The 26,911-nt window shown below is 41.8% G+C and overlaps 1 protein-coding gene across 6 annotated transcripts in view; it reads right to left on the minus strand.

Annotated features, from left to right (window-relative positions):
* Nucleotides 1–26,911, minus strand: part of LOC139376380 (unconventional myosin-IXb-like) — an 81,950-nt gene that overhangs the window by 40,960 nt on the left and 14,079 nt on the right. For all 6 annotated transcript variants that reach the window (XM_071118903.1, XM_071118897.1, XM_071118900.1 and 3 more), the window contains exons 3-14: nucleotides 14,635–14,729; nucleotides 12,687–12,749; nucleotides 11,099–11,198; nucleotides 5,949–6,049; nucleotides 5,186–5,309; nucleotides 4,967–5,056; nucleotides 3,028–3,144; nucleotides 2,076–2,210; nucleotides 1,764–1,885; nucleotides 1,382–1,523; nucleotides 915–1,104; nucleotides 594–672 (exon numbers count right to left, since the gene is read on the minus strand). In XM_071118903.1, the coding sequence (XP_070975004.1) occupies nucleotides 594–672; nucleotides 915–1,104; nucleotides 1,382–1,523; nucleotides 1,764–1,885; nucleotides 2,076–2,210; nucleotides 3,028–3,144; nucleotides 4,967–5,056; nucleotides 5,186–5,309; nucleotides 5,949–6,049; nucleotides 11,099–11,198; nucleotides 12,687–12,749; nucleotides 14,635–14,729 (1,358 nt within the window). The remainder of the gene's footprint in view (nucleotides 1–593; nucleotides 673–914; nucleotides 1,105–1,381; nucleotides 1,524–1,763; nucleotides 1,886–2,075; nucleotides 2,211–3,027; nucleotides 3,145–4,966; nucleotides 5,057–5,185; nucleotides 5,310–5,948; nucleotides 6,050–11,098; nucleotides 11,199–12,686; nucleotides 12,750–14,634; nucleotides 14,730–26,911) is intronic.

Genomic DNA, 26,911 nt, shown 5'->3' on the forward strand with positions numbered 1-26,911 from the left:
GCTGCACCATTGAAAGCATCTTGACTTGCTGCATCACCGCTTTCTATGGCAAGACACTACAGAGGGTAGCATGTACAACCCAGTACATCACTGGGGCCAACTCCCTGCCATCCAGGACCTCTATATCAGGCGGTGTCAGAGGAAGGCCCAAAAAATTGTCAAAGACTACAGCCACTGAAGTCATAGACTGTTCTCTCTGCTACCACATGGCAAGCGGTGCAAGAATGCCAAGTCTGGGACCAAAAGGCTCCTGAACTGCTTCTACCCCCAAGCCATAAGACTGTTAAACCGGTAATCAAATGGCTACTCGGACTGTTTACATTGACCCCCTTAATTATTTATTTCTACACTGACACTCCCACACACATGAAGACACACACTGTAAAGTTGTATTTGGCACATCTGACCAACAAACTTTGATTTGATGCATTTGGCTGGAACAAAAACCTGCCCCTACCTCAGCACTCTGTGGATACGATAGCACACCCCTGGACTAAGGCCTTCTGTCTCTTCTCCTTCAATGAAGGTGAAACATGCTCAACTATAACGTTGCAACTGTAACGAGTGGCAGCATAGTCTCTCTCTCCTCTTACCTGGACAGTCTCTGCAGAGCCGAGCTCGGTCTCCTCTTCAGTTCCCCTATAGACTGACGGGAGGTGCGTTTCACCAGACCTGTAGAGTAAACAGGCCTTGCCATGTTAGTCATCTTATCATCATCGTCGCCACCAAAGTGTAGCAAGTCATATCTTAAGAGACTCATAACCTGCCCAGAAAAAAAACGAAAAACTCTTGACCAATTACAGTTATATGCTAATAAAAAGTGCACAGTTTTCTCTTGCCTGGTCAGTTCATGTAAACGTGAAATACCCTCTCTCCTAGACCTGTCCAATCAGGGTATCTAAAGTGAAGCCTACCTGGGACTGCCCGGCGGCTTCCGGCCTCGTTGAAGGCCGCTATGATGCGTATGGTGGCCCGGAGGATGCCCCATCGGAACACTGCCACCGGGTCTGACCCAATCAGCTGACGCATGAATGCCCGCTCGCTGCTACGTAGCAACGCCACGATGTCCGGACGCATGTGATCCGTGTTCTTCTTCCGGAAATCCTGATCGTGATAAGGAGTAGAGGGGAAGAGGAGAGGTAGAGAGATGGAATGAGAGGATATGACGAGGGTTAGGGTTGAGAAGGGAGAGCGAGACACAGGGAGGTAGAGATGAAGAGGAGACGGATGGAGGAAGGAGGAGGGGAAGGAGATGCAGAGGAACACAATGAGAGGAGGAAGACAGGATAAAGAAAGGGTTGGAAGCAGGACAGTTAGCTGTGTGATGTCCTTTCAACTGACAGCGTAGACTAATAGGTTGCTCCCCTTGCCCTTTCTCTACCGTGATCTGGTATTTGACCTTCCCAGCGAAGTGTTGGATGACGAAGGCTGGTAACATCACTGTGGTGGGGACGAAGTATGGGTTGTCTTGATGCTGCTGCTTGAACTTGTTCAGCAGAGTGTCATCCGTGGCCTGAGGGAGACTAAGGTCACAAAGACTGGGTTAGGAAAAAGCAATAGAGGAAGCCAACCAGTAAGCTTCTTTTCATCTGTCCACTTCCTCTAAATCAGTGGTGATAAAGGTAAAAGACAAGAAGTAACTACAGACTACTGAGATACAGCCCTTGCAGACAGGGCCAGGAGATTTTCCTGACCATGTGACCTGACTAGAAACACTCTGGGCCCTAGTTTTAGATTCAAACTCTAGGCCCTCCCAGACTTACTTGCTCTCCTCATCCAGTAGGTGGAAAAGCCCAGTGGGTTTCTGGCTGATCAGATGGATACAGCCCAGGTTGTCCGTGTAGTCTATGGTACTCCAGCTGATCCCCTCTGCCTGGTACTCCTTCTGGAATAGATGGATGGACAGATGGATGCGTGAATAAATGGGTGGATGAATGAATAAATTACTATTGATTCCCAATTAGAGATGATTTAACTTCACATGAAGGTAACCTTTTATGGGGTGAAGGGTTTATAATGCATTCAGCAGTGCAACTGACTCCTTATCCCCCTTTCATTTCCCTTATAGAGCTCACCTGCTCCAGCTTGAAGATGTGCTGGTTGAAGTAATACTGTAGTTTCTCATTGGCGTAGTTGATGCAGAACTGTTCAAAGCTATTCGTCTGGAAATCCTCAAAACCAAATATATCCAGGATACCTATGGACAAACACTAAAAATAATCTGAATATAAATCCCTTTTCCCTGCTTACTTAACAATGCAGAGAAAGAAAATTGAGAAAATTGAAAAGTTAAATGTGTAATAATAAAAGTAATAAAAGTAAAACTAATACTTTCTAAAGCTGTGTTGAAAGGTTGTCAAACAAATGCAGGGGCATCACTTTTTACTGGAAGTGAAAGTTACAGATGGCTTTAACACTGCAGTGAAAGGGTTAGGTTAGGGTTAGTACAGTGACAAGCTGTCTCCGGGTTAGGGTTAGTACAGTGACAAGCTGTCTCCGGGTTAGGGTTAGTACAGTGACAAGCTGTCTCCGGGTTAGGGTTAGTACAGTGACAAGCTGTCTCCGGGTTAGGGTTAGTACAGTGACAAGCTGTCTCTGGGTTAGGGTTAGTACAGTGACAAGCTGTCTCTGGGTTAGGGTTAGTACAGTGACAAGCTGTCTCCGGGTTAGGGTTAGTACAGTGACAAGCTGTCTCCGGGTTAGGGTTAGTACAGTGACAAGCTGTCTCCGGGTTAGGGTTAGTACAGTGACAAGCTGTCTCCGGGTTAGGGTTAGTACAGTGACAAGCTGTTTCCGGGTTAGGGTTAGTACAGTGACAAGCTGTCTCCGGGTTAGGGTTAGTACAGTGACAAGCTGTCTCTAGGTTAGGGTTAGTACAGTGACAAGCTGTCTCTGGGTTAGGGTTAGTACAGTGACAAGCTGTCTCTGGGTTAGGGTTAGTACAGTGACAAGCTGTCTCTGGGTTAGGGTTAGTACAGTGACAAGCTGTCTCTGGGTTAGGGTTAGTACAGTGAATGGTTGTCTTACAGAGACGGCCTCCTCCATGTCTCGTCTGTTGAGCAGAGCGTGGTTGATGTGCAGGACAATCCAGTCAAACAGAGAGCTGTACAGAGACTTGGCCATGGAGTCCCGTGCTGTCACAGCCTAGGAAGGACAATAAGACAATGATTGTAGTAACCGGAAGGTTGCAAGTTCAAATCCCCGAGCTGACAAGGTACAAATCTGTCGTTCTGCCCCTGAACAGGCAGTTAACCCACTGTTCCTAGGCCGTCATTGAAAATAAGAATTTGTTCTTAACTGACTTGCCTAGTTAAATAAAGGTAAAATAAAAATAAAATTGTCACAGCCTGGGTAGGACAACGACAAGACAACAGTAGTCACGGCCTGGGTAAGACAACGACAAGACAACAGTAGTCACAGCCTGGGTAGGACAACGACAAGACAACAGTAGTCACAGCCTGGGTAAGACAACGACAAGACAACAGTAGTCACAGCATTGGTAGGACAACGACATGACAACAGTAGTCACAGCCTGGGTAGGACAACGACAAGACAACAGTAGTCACAGCCTGGGTAGGGCAACGACAAGACAACAGTAGTCACGGCCTGGGTAAGACAACGACAAGACAACAGTAGTCACGGCCTGGGTAAGACAACGACAAGACAACAGTAGTCACGGCCTGGGTAAGACAACAGTAGTCACAGCCTGGGTAGGACAACGACAAGACAACAGTAGTCACAGCATTGGTAGGACAACAACAAGACAACAGTAGTCACAGCCTGGGTAGGACAACGACAAGACAACAGTAGTCACAGCCTGGGTAAGACAACGACAAGACAACAGTAGTCACAGCATTGGTAGGACAACGACATGACAACAGTAGTCACAGCCTGGGTAGGACAACGACAAGACAACAGTAGTCACAGCCTGGGTAGGGCAACGACAAGACAACAGTAGTCACGGCCTGGGTAAGACAACGACAAGACAACAGTAGTCACGGCCTGGGTAAGACAACGACAAGACAACAGTAGTCACGGCCTGGGTAAGACAACAGTAGTCACAGCCTGGGTAGGACAACGACAAGACAACAGTAGTCACAGCATTGGTAGGACAACAACAAGACAACAGTAGTCACAGCCTGGGTAGGACAACGACAAGACAACAGTAGTCACAGCCTGGGTAGGACAACAACAAGACAACAATTGTTATGGTCTATAGGATAACAGCAAGAAACACCACAAAAGAAGGCTGCAAAGCTAACAAGAGCCATATAAGTCCACAGTAGTCACAGCATTGGTAGGACAACGACAAGACAACAGTAGTCACAGCCTGGGTAGGACAACAACAAGACAACAATTGTTATGGTCTATAGGATAACAGCAAGAAACACCACAAAAGAAGGCTGCAAAGCTAACAAGAGCCATATAAGTCCACAGTAGTCACAGCATTGGTAGGACAACGACAAGACAACAGTAGTCACAGCCTGGGTAGGACAACGACAAGACAACAGTAGTCACAGCCTGGGTAGGACAACGACAAGACAACAATTGTTATGGCCTATAGGATAACAGCAAGAAACACCACAAAAAAGGCTGCAAAGCTAACAAGAGCCATATAAGACAACAGTAGTCACAGCATTGGTAGGACAACGACAAGACAACAGTAGTCACAGCCTGGGTAGGACAACGACAAGACAACAGTAGTCACGGCCTGGGTAGGACAACGACAAGACAACAATTGTTATGGCCTATAGGATAACAGCAAGAAACACCACAAAAAAAGGCTGCAAAGCTAACAAGAGCCATATAAGTCCACAATACCAGGGCACCAATGTTTTTCTGACCACACGTGACATGACAAGGAAAATATCCAGGTCCTGGCTATATAACTACATTCTGGAGTTTTCCCTCATGTCACGTGAGGAAGAAAAATTCAAATAAATGTAACTGGTGTTAGAACCCCTACTTCTTTGAGAGTGTAGTGTAACACTAATTTGTCATTGGCTGTTGTTTGTTTCCTCTTGGTCAAAGCCTCCACCAGCAACTCCTGTTTGACCTATGAGAACAGAGCAGATTGTCAGTTAACGCTGTGTACAGGTGTTCCTCTAAGCAGGTGAGACTAAAGATATTGATTGATTGAATGATTACACAATAAATATATTGACTGATTGATTGATTCCTCTACCTTGAGCAGGTCAGACAGGGTTGAGAGGACATCTGCTGGCCCCGCTTCCAGCGCCTGGCCGTCTTCTGATTGGGTGTACGTCACGTTGCCCAGATACAGGATGGCAGAGAGCATGGAAAATATCCTACACAGAAACACACAATTATTATACAATACACCAGGATTACTGATCATATCCTGCACAAGAAAACATAGGGCAGAATACACCTGGACAGTTTCACACACCATGAGCGCCTCTCACTGGCTAGTGGTATGAGTTATGGCATCATCCTTATTTCAAGGATGCATGCATTATCGTTTACAAGCTACCATATAATTACATTGAGAAACCGCCACAGTAGGCCACTAGGTGAGCAACTAAGTTCTACTGTTCCACCTGCCACACCCCAAGGCCATGATCAGACGTCTGCTGCTGAAATGTTCCCTGCATTATTCTCCTGCTAGGACTGACAAGCTCTAACCTGCTGCGGAAATGGGAGAGAGCGGTGGAGATCTTGGAGAGCTGCAGTGTTACATACAGACTGTTTTAGTTCCATCAGGTGTGACTGTGGCAGAAACCTCTTCATGAAAAAGATAATATCAGGGATCATGACAGATGACAAGAGTATGGTACAGGGGATGTAAAGAGGAGAGGATAAGGTATCTGAGATATCTCTATAAACTATAGTTTGTCTCCCTCTGTCTCCTTCACCCTTTCTCTCTTCGTCGCACACACTCTGTCTCGCTCGCCTGAAGAGTTAACCCTAGAAGTATCCATACATACTGTTTCTTAGTGGAGGGCAGGAATCCAACCATCTCCATGGCCTGATGAAGCCTCTCGAACTCATGTCTGAGATCCTCAGCGTCTTCTAAATGAAAGTACTCCTGAGCAGAGTGACAAAAACAAAAAATGTTAAATCTCAATACACTTAGACAGAAAAAAAGAGAAAATAGAGAGACAATTGACAGAAAGTAAAGAGAAAATATGAAGACATGCTTTTCGCATCTGTATTGCTGGAGTTCAGGCTTATGGACTTTAATGGGTTACAGAGTTAATGTTTACAGTTAATTCATGGAGCTGCATCTAAAGATATTTTATTTTACAGTTATTGTAAGAGTACTTGTATTAAAATCCATGTGATGGAGAGAAGAACTATGTACATATTTCTGTTGTATTGGATTACGCTATTGACGCAATTACCAGAATGCCTTGCGTCAGAAATTAAGAAAAACAAGAACGCGCCAGTTATGTACAAGTGATTATCCCGGCTTTCACTAGCAACTATCTTTTATTGTTTTGTAGAATCTAAAGTGATAAAATGTAATGTGAACAAGTATTATTACTAAAAACAAGCCTACATCTCACAACCAAAGTCCCGAGTCATTACTTTGATAGTTATTCTATACACAGACAGGTATTTCCCTGATGACAGATAGACGTGCACTAACACATCATAATGTAACAATCAGAGCCACATGATAGGGCAATTTAGACTAGAGATTAACTCTGTTTGACACTAACATGCTGACCACACCGCTGGCATCGCGTGCGAGAGTGTTGCAAAATAAATGTACACATACTGTACACGTTATTCAATCATTGCACCCACACTGCTCACGCGCCTCAGCGAGCTCCTGCGTGGCCAGGCGATAAAATAGAAGGTTATATAGGTTATATTTGTGACACTCAATGCGCTGCAAGTCTGGCCTCTCTCATCTCCTCATTTGTGTATAGGAGCATATGCCCACGTGAGTGATAGAAAGATTAACTGACATCCGCACTCGAGTCGGTTGTAGTAATGCACAGTAAAGTTGGTTGCCAACCACCATATTAAAGTCCAAAGAAGTATAAAAAGAAGCCTGTGGAAGGAGGCGAGATGACGAGAAAGGAATTTGGTTTACCGTTTTATCTGTGGATTAATTGTAGGAGTAGAGGACCTTGTGCATTTCATTTAAAATAACAACCCAATGTTAATATCACAGGACAAATTAGCTAGCAACAGCAAGCTAGCTAGCTACATTGCCATGAATGTTTAACGCTTTCGACCTGTCCCCAAATTAATATGGTTCAGAGTTTGTTTTGATATTTCAACCTGCGTGTCCTGATAGTGTCTGGTATGGGGGTACAAAATCAACATGTGAACGTGTGCATTCGGTTTGGTCAGCATGTAATGTTCGTCCCAAATGTCACCATATTACCTACATAGTGCATTACTTTTGATCAGGGCCAATGGCACTCTATTCCATACATAGTTTGCACTACTTTTGACAAGGATCCTATGGGCCCTGTTCAAAGGTACATACAGCAATACGGTAGAGCTCTCCAGACCAGGCTTTCTATGAAAAGTTATAAAGTTATAACTATAACTTTTCATAGAAAGCCTGGTCTGGAGAGCTCTACCGTAGCTGTATTTATTATTAAAATGTGTCCCATACGGAGAGGCCGTATTGACTTCCATACATGCTCCACATCTTTTTTTTATCTTAAATAATAAACATAGATTTCTGCATATTTCTCACAGATATACTGCACTGTATCAATATTGCTCAGATGGATTTATAGCACAATGTATATCATATACACACATCTGAGAATAAAGATCACTATGGGAACGATGTTCTCAGTGGAACACCCTGCACTCTCAGTTGATTACAGCCCCAGGATGTGTGTAATAGGGTTTAATATTTTCCCTGTCTTTTACACAAAATGTTCCCTCCCGAGAATGAATCACTTTTCTCCCGGGTAACCTGGGATTTCCTGCCTAAACTGGAAGTGATAGCTTTGATCGGCATGAAAATTCAGGCCTGACGCTACCGGAGCCAGATAACTACATTAAAAATACATTTTATGAGACCAAGCCCAAATGATTGTGCAATACATAAAATGGGCTATAGGCTACCGCACATTACGCACAACAGAAAAAGGTCCATAGATGTATGCTCTCTTGGGTAAATAAATGAAACACGCTCCAGTAATCATTTTGAGTGTGTACTGTATTACTGTACTGTGATGCTGGTGCAGGACATGCGGTCTGCAAAGTTACAATTGTAGGCTAGGGAATTTGATTAAAACAATTTTGAAATATAATAGGGCTTTTTTTTATAATTAGTAGGCTGACGCATATAGCCTACCTTTCATAATATTTCCCCTAATGTTGTGCAACGTGTTTGAGAGCAAAGTCTTGCATCTTGCTCATTTCAATATCTGTGGTGCCGCTACTGGCAACGTATATCCCCTGAGTCTACCTTTAACTTAAATAAGATTAGTTGTTCTTATCTTCATCACTGTAATGACATGCTTGAATAATATAGGACTAGAATAAGATGCAGAAGGCTTTCACTTCTCTTCACAAAGATTGATTGGTTATGGGTCTGACATTAATAAATAACTGCTATAGCCTATTGCTGTCGCACATTCTCTTCTTTCAAACTCCCAACGAGTTTGAAAGAATGTATTTAACATTCAGCAAACAAGAGCAAGCTTGCATCCCTGCTCAAAAAAATGTCCAACAAGCTATTCTAGTTATTCGAGGCCAGAGGAGAGCAGGTGTGTATTGTGCAAGAGAACATGATGACAAAGGCTATAAGTTAGAAGCGTATGCATATTAACCCATCATTCATTAGGTAAATACACTGGGTGTACGAAACATTAGGAACCCTTGCTCTTTCCATGAAATAGACTGACCAGGTGAATCAAGGTGAAAGCTATTGATGTCACTTGTTAAATCCACTTCAATCAGTGTAGATGAAGGGGAGGAGACACGTTAGAAACCTCTAAGATCGTACCCTTTTTTTCAAATTTCGCCCCTAAAATGACATACCCAAATCTAACTGCCTGTAGCTCAGGACCTGAAGCAAGGATATGCATATTATTGATACCATTTGAAAGGAAACACGTTGAAGTTTGTGGAAATGTGAAATGAATGTAGGAGAATAATACATTAGATTTGGTAAAAGATAATACAAACAAAAAAATATGCGTTTAAATATATATTTTTTATCATCTTTAAAATGCAAGAGAAAAGCCATACTTTCAGGTAGGAGTCTAGGTTTAATTTAGATTTTGGCCACCAGATGGCAGCAGTGTGTGTGTGCAAAGTTTCAGACTGATCCAGTGAAGAATTACATTACTGCACAATATCAAGTCTGCCAGGAGTTTGCCCAAATGTGCCAAATTGGTCAATTGATACATTTTCAAGTACATAACTATAGAGAACATACAAAAATGCTATGGTAATAAAAAATATAAGTTAACACACTCCCAGGAATGTCATACATGATGGATCATTAGCTTATACACTAACTTTCACATCTCAATGGCCGGGCAGGGTGGGTGTGGAGCTAGAGACAGCAGTGGGATCAAACTGTAGACCCCAGTTCCTACATTTGAACAAACATTTATTTTAAAACTATGCTACATTTTATCTCTGGGACCCTCAGGATGACAAATCAGAGCAAGATTACTGAATGTAAGTACATTATTTACCTTCAGAGGTGAATGTATCAAACCAGTTCCCGTGATAAAAGTTGTTGTTGTGCACTCACAAACAATATCCTTATATTTTTTCACTGTAATAGCTACTGTTAATTGGACACTGCAGAAAACTTAAATTCTTGTTAATCTTTCTGCCCATATATGTCCCAGAAAGTTGGCTGTTGTATACAATGCCATTCTAGTCACTTTGGCGCACTTTAGCAACAACCTTCCCTGTTTAGGGACACCCATCCAGTAGAGGTTAAATAATTATTTTTAAGCCTTGAGACATGGATTGTGTATGTGTGCCATTCAGAGAGTGAATGGGCAAGACAAATTATTTAAGTGCCTTTGAACAGGTTATGGTAGTGGGTGCCAGGTACATCAGTTTGTGTTCGAGAACTGCAATGCTGTTGGTTTTTTCATGCTCAACAGTTTCCCATGTGTATCAAAAATGGTCCACCACCCAAAGGACATAAAGCCCACTTGACACAACTGTGGGAAGAATTGGAGTCAGCATGGGCCAGCATCCCCGTGGAACACTTTCGACACCTTGTAGAGTCCATGCCCCGATGAATTGAGGCTGTTTTGAGGGCAAATGAGGGGGTGCAACTCAATATTAGGAATGTGTGTGTTCTTACTGTTTTGTACACTCAGTGTACAAGGCTAATACGGCATTGAATGTATTACCTGAAAGGGGTAGATAGGACATCCATCCATCTTGAACAGGATTATCTATTTTGGATGCAATTTGAATGGGATGGATGGAGAGAGAGTAAGACTGAGAAAGTGCTCATGTGCGCACTGATTTAAAGCAACGATATTCGAGTGATTGACTGTATTAAAACTCTGCAGTTGCAATAAATAAAAAAATCTTTACAGTACAAAAATAAGGTGACCCCCAAAACCCAGATGGAGATATGTAAATTAGACGCGCATTCATTCCTAATATTAAGCTACTGTAGGCCAACTCGTCACAAGAAAAAAAGTTACCAGCTGATGAGATGATACATGCATTGTGAACTGCGCTCCATACTGACATGCACTGTCTGTTCCCACCCTGAGCGTTGATGATTGATCATGTAGATAGCAGAGCAGAGAAGGCCATAGAGAAGACAGATTTAGACATTGCATATCATTTTAACAGTTCTATTTCACGTCATGCTGTTCAAATAAATCATTTATTATACTTGACCAGTTTCTCACAGTTATTTATCCTGGGAAATGGTAGTGGGTTTGGTTGGGAAATCTCAGTAACCCGGTTCCCGCAATTAAACCCTAATGTGTAATGATTATGACGTTAATGAACTCAACTGAACTGGTGTTTACCCTGTGTTAGTGTGTATGTGAGTGAATGTGTGTGTGTGTGAGAGTGAGTGAATGTGTGTGTGTGTGAGAGAGTGTGAATGTGTGTGTGTGAGTGAGTGTGAATGTGTGTGTGTGAGTGAGTGAGTGAGTACCTGTTGTAGATATGTGTAGTCTTCAGGCTGCAGCAGACTGAACTCTCTCTGCTCCTCCTTGGATGCTCCCACCAGCAGGTAGTAGAACACATGGTAGTTCCTAGAGGTCAAGGGTCAGAGGTCATACTGTGTGTGTTTCAGTCAGAAGCCCCCACCAGCAGGTACTAGAGAAGACATAGTAGTTCCTAAATGTCAGATGTTAGAGGTTATACTGTACTGTAGAGAGGGCAAGGAGTTTTTTTCTGACTGCATGACCTGACCAGGAAAAATTCCAAGCCTTAGTTATAGGCAACAACTACTGTAAGGCTCTGGTTATTCCCTGGTCAGGAAAAACATAGGTCCCCAGTCAGACTGTTAATCATTAGTGTTTATATATAGTACAGTAATCTGTAATAAACATTGTAACGTGATTCAAATGGTGTGATTGTGTGATTTGTATCATATTGTACAATAGCTGATGAAACTAACACTAAACTTTTTTTTAAATGTATTTATCAGTGTTATTACCTAATCGTTGCTGGTTGAAAAAACAATCTACACAGGACCATCTAATCAGCAGGTTTGCATGGGCGGGAGTTTCAGCTTGCCTGGTGACAACACCAGGTGGTAAATTGGTTAATAGACCAATAAAAATGTTCCACTCCTAGACAGTCCTAGTAAAATTTTGCTAAAAAGCTATTTTTGTCAATTTTAATGGAAAACTATTACAGTAAGGTACTTAACTGTTACCCAGAAAATATTTGATATCTATATAAAAACGCTGCACTGGGCATTTAAAGCTGGAATCCTAAATAGTGAAACCGCAACGTCTGTTTCAGATATTACAACAACAAAGAAGTGACAGGATTATTATTATTTTTTACACCCCTCAGACGACATAAAACAGCAGAATATGTACTGCAATTTCTTTTACCATGCTGCTCACCTGTTTAGTCAACAAAACAAAAACAAAGGCGCTGGCGTTTCCCCAAATGTGGAGTCCATCTTTAAGTGTTTCCATCATTAGTTTCCATTTTGCAGCAAGAGAGTAATGTAGTGGTGCTATCACTTATACCTTCTCTATGCTTTTCCGCATGATTTGAATTAAAGTCTACTTCACTTTCTTATTAACTTGCACTTCAGAGCAGGGTTCAACTTTAAATAAGAGAAGCTAATAAAGTAACACGCCTTTTATGCACTACAGTCACAGGAGCGCATGTTGTTTGTGTGGCATTCACCCTACAGCCTGTGAAAGTAAAAAGCAGAAAATTGCTTCATAGAATAGTTGATGTGATGCTGCTATGACAAATGAAAAGCTTCTGTACAATTCACGATCTGAGTGTGAATTTCCTGAATTAGTGTTGACACCTTCATAAAAAATTATTCTTGGATGCACTCATTTCAATATCCCAAACAAGGACTCATTCAGTAAGGGACAGAGTCAAAATGTAGATAAGCCAGAGTTGCACCTGCTTTCGCTTGAATCATTAATTTACGCCAATAGCGGGAAAATGTTTGTCAAGCGCCAGCTCTTCCCTTCTACTCCATCTATACCTGTGTGTGTGTGTGTGTGTGTGTGTGTGTCAGATCTCTGCTAGTCCAGCCATACCTTTCATTCTTAGCTCTGAACACCAGTCGACACTTCTCCAGCAAGTACTTCTCAACTACCGCCCTGCAAGGGAGACACACAGATCAATCAATTCAAAATCGATACCAAAAACTGATAGAAGTGTGGTTTGTGCACAAATGATTGATTTATGTACTTATGTCTGATTTTTAAAATAAAGCCAAATGAGTGTGCTGTGAACAAAAAAGAAAGGTTATGACAGCAGTCATGTTTGAGAGACAGGCTCCCTTCACTGTGAGTGACACTGGCAGCTAGGAACTACATACAGAGGGGCAAAATTTTTTTTAGTCAGCCACCAATTGTGCAAGTTCTCCCACTTAAAAAGATGAGAGAGGCCTGTAATTTTCATCATAGGTACACTTCAACTATGACAGATAAAATGAGAAAAAAATCCAGAAAATCACATTGTAGGATTTTTAATGAATTTATTTGCAAAATATGGTGGGAAATAAGTATTTGGTCACCTACAAACAAGCAAGATTTCTGGCTCTCACAGACCTATAACTTCTTCTTTAAGAAGCTCCTCTGTCCTCCACTCGTTACCTGTATTAATGGCACCTGTTTGAACTTGTTATTAGTATAAAAGACACTTGTCCACAACCTCAAACAGTCACACTCCAAACTCCACTATGGCCAAGACCAAGGAGCGGTCACAGGACACCAGAAACAAAAGTGTAGACCTGCACCAGGCTGAGAAGACTGAATCTGCAATAGGTAAGCAGCTTGGTTTGAAGAAATCAACTGCAGTGCCAGACGTGTCCCCCTGCTTAAGCCAGTACATGTCCAGGCCCGTCTGAATGTTTGCTAGAGAGCATTTAGATGATCCAGAAGAAGATTGGGAGAATGTCATATGGTCAGATGAAACCAAAATATAACTTTTTGGTAAAAACTCAACTGGTCGTGTTTGGAGGACAAAGAATGCTGAGTTGCATCCAAAGAACACCATACCTACTGTGAAGCATGGGGGTGGAAACATCATGCTTTGGGGCTGTTTTTCTGCAAAGGGACCAGGACGACGGATCCGTGTAAAGGAAAGAATGAATGGGGCCATGTATCGTGAGATTTTGAGTGAAAACCTCCTTCCATCAGAAAGGGCATTGAAGATAAAACGTGGCTGGGTCTTTCAGCATGACAATGATCCCAAACACACCGCCCAGGCAACGAAGGAGTGGCTTCGTAAGAAGCATTTCAAGGTCCTGGAGTGGCCTAGCCAGTCTCCAGATCTCAACCCCATAGAAAATCTTTGGAGGGAGTTGAAAGTCTGTGTTGCCCAGCAACAGCCCCAAAACATCACTGCTCTAGAGGAGATCTGCATGGAGGAATGGGCCAAAATACCAGCAACAGTGTGTGAAAACCTTGTGAAGACTTACAGAAAACATTTGACCTCTGTCATTGCCAACAAAGAGTATATAACAAAGTATTGAGATGAACTTTTGTTATTGACCAAATACTTATTTTCCTCCATAATTTGCAAATAAATTCATTAAAAATCCTACAATGTGATTTTCTGGATTTTTTTTCTCATTTTGTCTGTCATAATTGAAGTGTACCTATGATGAAAATTACAGGCCTCTCTCATCTTTTTAAGTGGGAGAACTTGCACAATTGGTGGCTGACTAAATACTTTTTTGCCCCACTGTAAATAAACCAATTCAATTTTACCCAGAAACTCACTGATGAAAATGTGGTTGCCATTCAGTGAGAAAATATAGCCTGGTCCCAGATCTGTTTGTGCACTTGCTATAAGACGTTGGCAAGAAAGCAGAAACAAACAGGCACCCAGGCAAGCCTAAAAAAATGAACCATCACACTGATTTAAAAGTGAACGGTATCTTGTTTCTGTGATGATACAGCCATCATGCAGCGACAGGTGTTGCTATGGTATGAAATATGTCATGCAATACATGATAACACAAACACACTGCCTCACCCTCTCACCACCCCACTCTTTAGATAGTTGACCCGGATGAACTTCCCAAAGCGGCTGGAGTTATTGTTCTGTGCCGTCTTCGCGTTGCCAAATGCCTATTTAAAAACAGAGCGAAAGGAGATATTATTTACAGTTACAAAAACTGATGAGGTACTGTAAACACTACAAATACAGTGCCTTCAGAAAGTATTCATACCCCTCAACTTATTCCACATTTTCCTGTGTTACAGCCTGAATTCAAAATGGATGAAATATATTTTCTCATCCATCTACACACAATACCCAATAATGACAAAGTGAAAACATGTTTAGAAATTTTGGCAAATTGATTTAAAATGAAATACAGAAATATCTAATTCACACCCCTGTGTCAATACATGTCAGAATCACCTTTGCCAGTGATTACAGCTGTGAGTCTCTGGGTAAATCCAAGAGCTTTGCACACCTGGATTGTACAATAGTTGCACATTCTTTTTTAAATTCATCAAGTTAGTTGTTTATCATTGATAGAAAGCCATTTTCAAGTCTTGCTATATATTTTCAAGCCAATTTAAGTGAGAACTGTAACCAGGCCACTCAGGAATACATTTCGTTTTGGTAAGCAACTCATGTACGTGCATACGGAAATTATTCAGACCCCTTCATTTGCTATGAGACTTAAAATTGAGCTAAGGTGCATCCTGTTTCCATAGATACTCCTTGACATGTTTCTACAACTTGGGAGTCCACCTGTGGTGAATTCAATTGATTGGACATGATTTGGAAAGGCTGTCTATATAAAATGTCCCGTAGTTGACATCTGCAGCATTGACGGTCCCCAAGAAAAAGTGGCCTCCACCATTCTTAAATAGAAGAAGTTTGGAACCACCAAAACTCTTTCTAGAGCTGGCCACTCAGCCTAACTGAGCAATCGGTAGAGAAGGGTCACTCTGACAGAGCTCCAGAGTTCCTCTCTGGAGATGGGAGAACCTTCCAGGAGGACAACCATCTCTGCAGCACTCCACCAATCAGGCCTTTATGGTAGAGTGGCCAGACGGAAGCCACACCTCAGAAAGAAAAGGACATGACAGTCCACTTGGAGTTTGCCAAAAGGCACATGAAGGACTTTCAGACCATGAGAAACAAGATTCTCTGGTCAGATGAAACCAAGATTGAAATATTTACCATCCCTATGGTGAAGCATGGTGGTGGCAGCATCATTCTGTGGGGATGTTTTTCAGCGGCAGAAACTATGAGACTAGTCAGGATTGAGGGAAAGATGAATGGCGCAAAGTACTGAAAGATCCTTGATGAAAACCTGCTCCAGAGCGCTCGGGACCTCAGACTGGGGCAAAGGTTCACCTTCCCAGCCAAGACAACGCAGGAGTGGCTTCGGGACAAGTCTCTGAATGTCCTTGAGTGGCCCAGCCAGAGGCCGGACTTGAACCCGATGGAACATCTCTTGAGATACCTGAAAATTGCTGTGCAGCAACGCTCCCCCATCCAGCCTGACAGAGCTTGAGAAGATCTGCAGACAAGTGGAGAAACTCCCCAAATACAGCTGTGCAAAGCTTGTAGCGTCATACCCAAGAAGACGCAAGGCTGCAATCGCTGCCAAAGATGCTTCAACAAAGTACTGAGTAAAGAGTCTGAATGCAATATGTTGATTTTTTATCAAATGTGCAAAAATTCTAAAAAGCTGTTTTTGCTTTGTCAGTATTGGTATTGTGTGTCTATTGATGAGGAAAACAATATATTTAATCCATTTTAGAATAAGGCTGTAATGGAACAAAATGTGGAAAAAGTAAAAGGGGTCTGAATACTTTCCGAATGCACTGTATACATATATTTGGCCTTGTGTTTTAGGTTATTGTCCTGCTGAAAGGTGAATTTGTCTCCCAGCGTCTGTTGGAAAGCAGACTGAAGCAGGTTTTCCAGCTCTACTCCTTGCCGGTTACAAGCATACCCATTACATGATGCAGCCACCACCATGCTTGAAAATATGAAGAGTGGTACTCAGTGATGTGCTGTGTATGCTCCAAACATAAAGTTTTGTATTCACGATATAGGTTATTTCTTTGCCAATATGTTTTGGAATATTTGTATTCTGTACAGGCTTCCTTCTTATCACTCTGCCACTTAGGTTAGTATTGTGGAGTAGCTACAATGTTGTTTATCCATCCTCAATTAAACTCTAAACTCTAACTGTTTTAAAGTCACCATTGGCCTCTGTGAAATCCCTGAGCAGTTTCCTTCCTCTTAAGAAGGACACCAGTATTGTTGTAGTGATTGGGTGTATTGATACAGTATTAATTACACTTTGAATGGTGTAACTTCACCATGCTCAAAGGGATATTCAGTGTCTGCTTTTTGTTGTTGTTTACCAATCTACCAATAGGTGTCCTTCTTTGCGAGTCATTGGAAAATCTCCCTCATCTTTGTGGTTGAATCTGTTTGAAATTCACTTCTCAACCGATGGACCTTACAGAGAATTCTATGTGGGGTACAGAAATGCTGTAGTCATTAAAAAAAATAATGTGAAACACTATTGTTGCACACAGATTGAGTCCATGCAACCTATTACGTGACTTGTTAAGCAAATGTTTACTTCTAAACTGATTTAGGCTTGCCATAACAAAAGGGTTGAATATTCATTGGCTTAAGACATTTTAGCTTTTCATTTCAAATAACATTTCCATAATTCCACTTTGACATTATGGGGTATTGTGTGTAGGCCAAAGAAACAAAAAGCGCAATTTAATAAAATGTTATATTCAGGCTGTAACACAACAATATGTGGGAAAAGACAAGGGGTGTCAATACTTTCTGACGGCACTGTAAATGCTTCACCATTTACAAAAAGTGAAATTAGCTGAAGAAGATATCATAGAACCAAACGTATAAGATCTCCTAAGCCTGAGTTTACCACATACGGAAGAACTCTGCTATTCAACCAGAAGGCTTCTTCATATTCCGTATATATCGAACGGCGGCTTCTGGTAAGAGTTGAGGGGGAGGGGTGTGTTTCCCTATAAACAATTCCTGTTGTACCAAAATTGAAAACAAAATGTCCACTTTGACATTATGGTGTATTGTGTGTAGGCCAGTGACACACAATCATCATTTTATACATGTTAAAAGGCTGTAACAACAAAATGTTGAAAAAGTCAAGGGGTGTGAATACTTTCTGAAGGCACTGTACTGTATGTGTTGCTGTGAGACATTAACTAAATCTGTTTGACGAGCGGATACTGTATGTTTAAAAAGGTCCAATGCAGCATTTTTTATTATCTCAATATCAAATCATTTCTGGGTAACAATTACCTGGGAGCGGTTTGAGTGGGGAGGTGAAAAGGGAAAATTTGCTGTTATCGGCAGAGGTTTAGAACTGGTTTATTAACTTTTTACCGCATGGTTAGATCACCATGAAAGGCCAACACCGACACCGTGATGGTTTTCAGAAGGATGTTGTGATTATGACACCATGTCAATTATGAAACCAGTCCTTCTCAGATTACCACGTTAGTCAGAGAGAGTCATAAGCACAGTCACAATCAGAGTCCTGATTGATAAGATGATTTTGTATGCGATTTGTAGGAAATACGCACCAGTTACTGAGAATAAAACGGAATTTTCAGGACTTTTTGTTTCCATTCAAAATCCTATTTTCACTATACTTTAATCCCAAAGCCTAAAATAGAAGTTGAACAAATTCAGGATTTGAAAAAAAAAAAAAATCCTGACTTTCCACATTCTTTCTTGTTTTCATACCTTGTCAGGACGTTCTGGTCCTGATAATGTAGGAAAACACGCACGCACACGCACGCACACACGCACACACACCTCCAAAAGTATTGGGACAGTGAATATGTTGTTGTTGTTTTGGCTCTGTCGTCCAGCACTTTGAATTTGAAATGATACATATTGGGTGAACCATTTAGAAATTACAGCACTTTTTGTACATAGTTCCCCCCCCCCCCCTTATTTTAGGGGACCAAAAGCAATATAAATCAAATGGTAAATTATGTATTGTGTCATTCTGGAGAAACTATTTTTTGTAAATAAAAATACAATGAATTGTGAATAATGATGAGTGAGACAGTTACAAAATGCTAACCTCCCCTGTTATTGTAATGGTGAGAGGTTAACATGTCTTGGGGGTATGATATTTGTGCATCTAACTTTCTCATCATTATTTATGATTCATTCAGGACTATCCGTAATCATTGTAGTGACTCAGACGGCATCCTTAGCCATTCTCAGAGCATTTTCAGACCAGCTGGCTGGTGTGTTTACGGACATATTCAATCTCTCCCTATCCCAGTCTGTTGTCCCCCACATGCTTCAAGATGGCCACCATTGTTCCTGTACTCAAGATGGCAAAGGTAACTGAACTAAATGACTATTGCCCTTTAGCACTCAGGTAGGAAACAACATCTCCACTTCGCTGATCCTCAACACTGGGGACCCGCAATGGTGTGTGCTCAGCCCCCTCCTGTACTCCCTGTTCACCCATGACTGCGTGGCCATGCACGCCTCCAACTCAATCATCAAGTTTGCAGATGACACGACAGTAGTAGGCTTGATTACCAACAATGACGAGTCAGCCTATAGGGAGGAGGTGAGGGCTCCGAGTGTGGTGTCAGGAAAACAACCTCTCATTCAACGACAACAAATGAGATTATGGATGCACCGATATGACATTTTTGGCCGATACTGATATCCAATATTTTCCAATAAAAACGATGCCGATAACAATATAACAATTTTTTTGCAGCCTTTTAAACATTCTAGTACACTTAAATAGTTGAACCCACACACACACTGACCAAAAAGTTGTTGGCATTTACCTATGTCCCAATTACCAGTGAAACATAATCAAAACCTATTTCTTTCACTGTGCTGTTTCATTGTTCATTTGTTCAGTCTCAGCCAGGATTTCATCATACATGTCAAGCAGTGAAGTTTCAGCTCTGTCTGTCCGTGGCGCCTCTTCCTCGGTGCGCACTGTCACTGTGTCCGTTTCCATCTTGTCCAGCTGTGTCTAACATTCCATGTAAACCCTGTTTCTTGTCTGCATCGAAGTAGCGGTCCTTGTACCTAGCATCGAGCATAGTGGTGACACAGTAGAGGCTCAGTGAGAATGCCACCGAATCACTTGTTCACAGCCTCTAGTAGAGTACTTTTCTAAGTTATGCCAACACAGACCGTCGGGTTGTTGAGCAGGTGTTTCAATACCATGACAGGGTATCACGTCTGCTGCAGACGCAGTTGAGCTTATTTCTCAAGTCAGTTGTTTGAATGGCCCTAGGAGTGTTCATGTTTCCAAGCTACAAACATATTCTCAAATTCCATTGAAATGGCAGCAGTGGTATGAGAGCAAGCCCATTCTTGAGCATGCAACACGGCTTTCCTCAGTACGAAATCCTCGTCGACCCTATGTGCTGTCAGACGCAGCATGCTCATGGGGCTGACATCGTTGATCCTAAATGTCAGTCGTGAAGCTAATAGCAGTCACGCCCATAGATGTGCACTTCAACAATACTGTAACTCCGGTAGGGTAACATCAAAAATAGCGCTTACTTGGGAGTCTGTACCGGTGCTCGCCAGTCGGCGAAAGCCAACATCATCCATGACAGAGAACGGTTGATTGTCAAGGGCATGAATTCCATTATCTTGGGAGTTAATGGATTTCGCCTTTTGAGTTGCTACGCTGAAATTCTTGCTCTTTCAAATGACTGCTCGACTTGTTGACTGCTCAATCCACACAGCAGACATTGTGGGCTGTTAGGAGTGCTGTATTGCACGTGTAGTGCTATATTTTTAGTGGCGTCATTACGTCATTTACCTACATTATATAGGTATGCACCTCAGCTTTCGGTTTTGCACATAGGCATTAAACTAGACATCGGGCTGATGAAGATGTTGGCATTTTTAGCTAATATCGTTCGATTCCGATATGCTTACCGATATATCGTGCATCCCTAAAGGAGGTGATTGTGGACTTCAGGAAACAGCAGAGGGAGCACCCCCCCACATCGACGAGTGGACAAGGTGAAAAGTTAAGTTCCTCAGCGTACACATCACGGACAAACTGAAATGGTCCACCCACACAGACAGTGTGGCAAAGAAGGCTCAGGAGGCTGAAGAAACTTGGCTTGTCACCTAAAACCCTCAAACCTTTACCGATCCACAAGTGAGAGCATCCTGTCGGGCTGCCTGGTACGGCAACTACACAGCCCATAACCGCAGGGCTCTCCAGAGGGTGGTGCGGTCGGCACAAAGCATCACTGGGGGCAAACTACCTGCCCTCCAGGACACTTACAGCACCCGATGTCACAGGAAGGCCAAAAAGATAAAAGACAACAACCACCCGAGCCACTGCCTTTTCACCCCGCTACCATCCAGAAGGCAAGGTCAGTATAGGTGCATCAAAGCTGGGACCGAGAGACTGAAACACAGCTTCTATCTCAAGGCCAGACTGGTAAACAGCCATCACTAACACAGAGAGGCTGCTGCCTACGTACATACAGACTTGAAATCATTTCCCACTTTAATAAATGGATCACTAGTGACTTTAATAATGCCACTTTAATAAAAATTTCACATATCTTGCATTGCTCATGTAACGGATGTGAAACGGCTAGCTAGTTAGTGGTTCTGCGCGCTAAATAGCGTTTCAATCGGTGACGTCACTTGCTCTGAGACCTTGAAGTAGTGGTTCCCCTTGCTCTGCAAGGGCTGCAGATTTTGTGGAGCGATGGGTAATGATGCTTTGTGGGTGACTGTTGTTGATGTGTGCAGAGGGTCCCTGGTTCGCGCCCGGGTATGGGCGAGGGGACGGTCTAAAGTTATACTGTTACACTCATCTCATATGTATATACTGTATTTTATACCATCTTGCCTATGCCGCTCGGTCATTGCTCATCTATATATTTATATATATTCTTATTCAGTTCCTTTACTTAGATTTGTGTGTATTTAGGTAGTTGTTATGGGATTGTTAGATTACTTGTTAAGATATTGCTGCACTGTCGGAACTGGAAGCACAAGCATTTCGCTACACTCGTAATATCATCTGCTAACCATGTATGTGACCAATAACATTTGATTTTGATTTGATCCACGCGTTTAGAAACAATATATTCTTATTTACAATAAAAGCGCACCAAAATGACAATACATTATTTACTTTTAATTTCTATTAGACACAAAATAATCTGAAACATCTATACAAACAGCAAATGCATCCAACAAGTTTGTAGATTCACAAGATTAATGTGTGGAGAATTTTCTTTGTTTGGGGACCTAAACCCCTCCCACAGCTGTTTGGCTCTGGTTAATAGATGCATTCAGATAACACATGTTACAGTTGTGTGAAGACATCAGGGTCGTGTTAAGTAGACTAACACCGTAGCAAAACATTTACTAACAGCAAAATGAAAATGACCATCTTTTTCCTCAAACAATATATATTCAACAGATGACAGAAAATGACCCTCTAACTGGACATGTTTAGGTAGTTACCTCTGTTTCAAAAAATATTTTCACAATTTTGGGCCCACTGAACATGACCCAGACTCCACCCCTACAGGATAACAGTATTTGGGTTGAGGTGGTGGTGTTGTATTGTAGGATTCCAATGAGGGCTACAGTACAGTAGGGGATCCTGTCTTGACGGGTCAGGGCTGTGCCTTCACAGGCCTCTATACAGCCTCCGTACACACAGTATTACTTTGAACACCCTGATCCTATCTCTCCCCCCAATCTGTCTGTGTTTCACATTTTTCCAATTTATCTTTTCCCCCCTCTTCCCATGTCCTCTGTCTCACTCTTGTTCTCTTTCTACCCCTCTCTCTCTCCTTTCCCTCCGAATCTGACTCTTCGATATCTCGCTCCCTCCCCCTCGAACAGCCAAGTGTGCCAGTAAAACTGACTGCTAGCCTGAGGAATGTTCCTCCCTCCTCTCCACAGTGAAGTAAACACCATGAGTTATCATCCTCTTTCAAACACAGCTTTTACTTTCCAACAAGAAATAAGTCTTGGCTTGTTCTGGTTTCTCCACTCCTCTTTCCCCCTCTCTCGGTCTCTCCACCTCTCCTCTCACTCTGTCTCCTCTAGCCAACGCCCCAACACAGCCTCCATAATACACTCTCCCCTATGGAGCTGTAAGGCCCGAACAGAGCAGCAACCAACCCCTCCCTCACACAATAACCAGCCAATCAGCTACTCTCTGATTGGCATGTGAGGGACAGAGGAATTCCCCATAGAAGTTTGAGTCATTACGAGGGGAAAAAAAGGAAAATGAAGAAGTAGACCCTAAACATAGGGACCTAGAAATAGTCAACAGCTCTTGGTCTTGTGTGTTTATTAAAAATAGTGCTCCTAACCATACATCTCGGTTTGCCTCTGCTGTGTTCAAGGAAGTGGAATGGAGCTAAACCAAAGAACAATACACAGAGGAAAAAGTTCCAGCTCTAAATGATCACTGCCTGAGGGTTTGCTGTAGGCCAACTCTGGAAAGACAAGTTTATAGTGTAGGCCTATGTTTTCTAACCATGTGAAGTGACTGTAGTTTTGGGCATGCTCTCAGATAGAGGGAAGTGGGGCCTAGGTCCCTGCAATCATAGCATTAACTCTCATAATGGGGAGTCCATCAGGACACCAGAGATTTGTCCAAAACACTGTAGATAATCTGGGCCTGTTTTAATAAAATCTCTCAGAGTAGGAGTGCTAGCCTGACGACTCACACTAAATGATTCCGCTGCTATGTTGTTCGCTACATACTTTAATCTGAGATTGCCATCATTGAAGTTGTTTGTGGTGATGAGGGGCCTTTTACAAAACAAAGTAATCATTGATGGGTTCATCTCTAACCAATCACAGTATCAAAGTCTATTACGAACTTTCAAACTGCCGCTATACCTACTTGTGTTCTGGCTCTGGCCAAATCAGACGGCCCCGAATGTGTTCGCATTCAGTGAAGGGTCGGGGAGGTAACTCAGATCCAGGCTCATTGCGGATAAGAAACTAACGTCCGTGAGCATTTGGCCGGAGCAAGAAGCCTGGGTAGCCAGGCAATAGGAGTGCTGGTCTAGGATCAGTTTAGCCTTTTAGATCATAATGAATAAGATTGGAGGGGGACTCGGAGTAAATCACATTACTTCCAAAATACTATAGTTTACTACATAGCCTAAAAATACAAATGTATCACTCATATGTCTCCCGCTCCTAAAAGGTAGGCCATAGCTCAAGATAAAGTGCAAGTCTCTCCAACTCTGCCCTCTTCAAACTAAGTCAAGCCTATTGGCTGATTATAGCCAAGTAATACTGATAGCTTATTATAAATGCACCATGGGAGAATCTCGTAGTTTAACCTATGCTATTTCTTATGTTATTTTGATATTGCCTATAGGGCGCAAAATTGCTGGGACCATGGCTGTCAAGTGAGCTGCGTCACATATGCCTAAAATAACATTGAGGGACTTGGGCTTGGGACCAGTTATTGCGGTAGTGGGTGGGAGTCGGACAGAAAGTCAAAGGGTGCAGTATGAAAAGCTACGGGTGCAGGAGGGATGAAGAAATCAGTCCCATGCAGACCTTGTTGCTTATTAGTGCCAACTGCAGAGGCACACCTCAACAAGGCACACCTGTTAATTTAAATGCATTCCAGGTGACTACCTCATGAAGGTGGTTGAGAGAATGCCAAGAGTATGCAAAGCTGTCATCAAGGCAAAGGGTGTCTACTTTGAAGAATCTTTTGATTATTTTACTTTGAAGAATCTTTGATTCGGGAACAGACAATCTTGGGAAGAGGTGGGAGTGTTGGGCACAGCGCTACTTTGTGCCTTATGTAAGTCGTTACTAATGACAGTACTGCACTTATACAGTAATAACAGAACAGTGGTCTAAGCAGACATACGGTGCTTTCAGAAAGTAGTCATACCCTTTGACTTATTCCACATTTTGTTACAGCCTGAATTCAAAATGTATTAAAATGCATCTTTCCCCCTCATCCATCTACACACAATACCTCATAATGACAAAGTGAAAAAATGTTTGCAAATTTATTGAACATGAAATACAGAAATATCTAATTTATATAAGTATCCACACCCCTGAGTCAATACATTGTAGAAGCACCTTTGGCAGCGATTACAGCTGTGAGTTTAAGAGCTTTCCACACCTGAATTGTGCAACATTTACCTGTTATTCAAGCTCTGTCAAATTGGTTGTTGATCATTGCTAGACAACCATTTTCAGTTTTGACTTAAATTGGCTTGAAAATCTAACTCAGCCACTCAGGAACATTCACGGTCTTCTTGGTAAGCAACTCCAGTGTATATTTGGCCTTGTGTTTTAGGTTATGGTCCTGCTGAAAGGTGAATTCATCTCCCAGTGTCTGGTGGAAAGCAGGTATTCCTCTAGGATTGTTCCTGTGCTTAGCTCCATTTCGTTTCTTTGTTATCCTGAAAAACTCCCCTGTCCTTAACGATTACAAGCGTACCAATAAGATGATGCAGCCACCACTATGCTTGAAAATATGGCGATGTACTCAGTAATGTGTTGTATTGAATTTTCCCCAAAATTGACACTTTGTATTCAGATAAAAAGTGAATTGCTTTGACCATTTTTTTGCAATTTTACTTTAGTGCCTTATGCAAACAGGATGCATGTTTTGGAATATTTTTTCTTTTTTTTCTTCCTTCTTTTCACTCTGTCAATTCGGTTAGTTTTGTGGAGTAACTACAATGTTGTTGATCCATCCTAAATTCGATCACAGCCATTAAACTCTAACTGTTTAAAGTCACCATTGGCTTCATGGTGAAATCCCTGAGCTGTTTCCTTCCTCGCCGGCAACGGAGTAAGAAAGGATGCCTGTATATTTGTAGTGACTGGGTGTATTGATACACCATCCAAAGTGTAATTAATAACTTCACCATGGCCAAAGGGATATGGGAATGTCAGCTTTTTATTTGATTTTTTACCTATCTACCAATAGGTGCCCTTCTTTGCAAGGCAATGGAAAACCTCCCTAGTCTTTGTGGTTGAATCTGTGTATGAAATTCACTGCAAGACTGACGGACCTTACAGATAATTGTATGTATGGGGTACTGAGATGAGGTAGTCGTTCAAAAATCATGTTAAAAACTTTGCACGCAAACTTGCTTGTTTGTAGGTGACCAAATACTTATTTTCCACCATAATTTGCAAATAAATTCATAAAAAATCCTACAATGTGATTTTCTGGATTTTTTTCCCTCATTTTGTCTGTCATAGTTGAAGTGTACGTATGATGTAAATTACAGGCCTCTCTAATCTTTTTAAGTGGGAGAACTTGCACAATTGGTGGCTGACTAAATACGTTTTTGCCCCACTGTATGTGACTTGTTCAAGACATTTTTACACTTTAGAATTGCCATAACAAAGGGGTTGAATACTTATTGACTCAAGACATTTCAGCTTTTCATTTAGAATTAATAAAAATACATCTCTAAAAATTATTCTACTTCGACATTATGGGGTATTGTGTGTAGGCCAGTGACACAAAATCTCCATTTAATCCATAAAAAACAAAAATCAGGCTGTAACAACAGAAATTAAAAAAGTTAAGGGGTGTGATAGTTTCTGAAGGCACTGTAATAGAGTCAAGATCAAGTCAACAAGATATTTGTATCTAAAAGAAACAATGCTAAAGTAGTGTGTAGGTTAGTAAAGAAGCAGGACTATAAATGAGAATGGCACCGGCACAACAATTATATGGAAAACTACACACAGATTTCTACTGAAAGAGAACCAATGGCTCTCATTAAGCTTTTTGTCATAATTTTGTACAACTTCCGGCACACATTAACTGTGAACACAGGCTGTATGTTACAGTTTCAGACAGTGGTCTACGGGCTATTGTGGCTAGTTGAGCATAATTTAGGCCTATCAACAAAACCAATGGACCAAATGCCATAACCTCACTGGGCAAAAACTGGTTGAATCAATGTTGTTTTCACGTCATTTCAACCCCAAAATGCAATGTGATGACGTTGAATCAAAGTGGAAAACCCATTAGATTAGAAAAAAGTTAGCATAAGGGAATTTCATATTTTTTTTCCACCCAACTTCTAACCAAAATCCAATAACATGGTGAAACTTTGTAAATTTCACGTTAGTTGACAACTCAAAACAAATGTAAATCAAAACTAGACGTTGTGTCGTGGGACATTTTCACATGGCTATAACTGTTGACTTCTATGATATCGCCTACAATAGCCAATATGTGGTGTTCAATGTAGGCCAACATTCC

The sequence above is a fragment of the Oncorhynchus clarkii genome, chromosome 20, assembly GCF_045791955.1.
Source record: "Oncorhynchus clarkii lewisi isolate Uvic-CL-2024 chromosome 20, UVic_Ocla_1.0, whole genome shotgun sequence".
Classification (NCBI taxonomy): domain Eukaryota; kingdom Metazoa; phylum Chordata; class Actinopteri; order Salmoniformes; family Salmonidae; genus Oncorhynchus; species Oncorhynchus clarkii.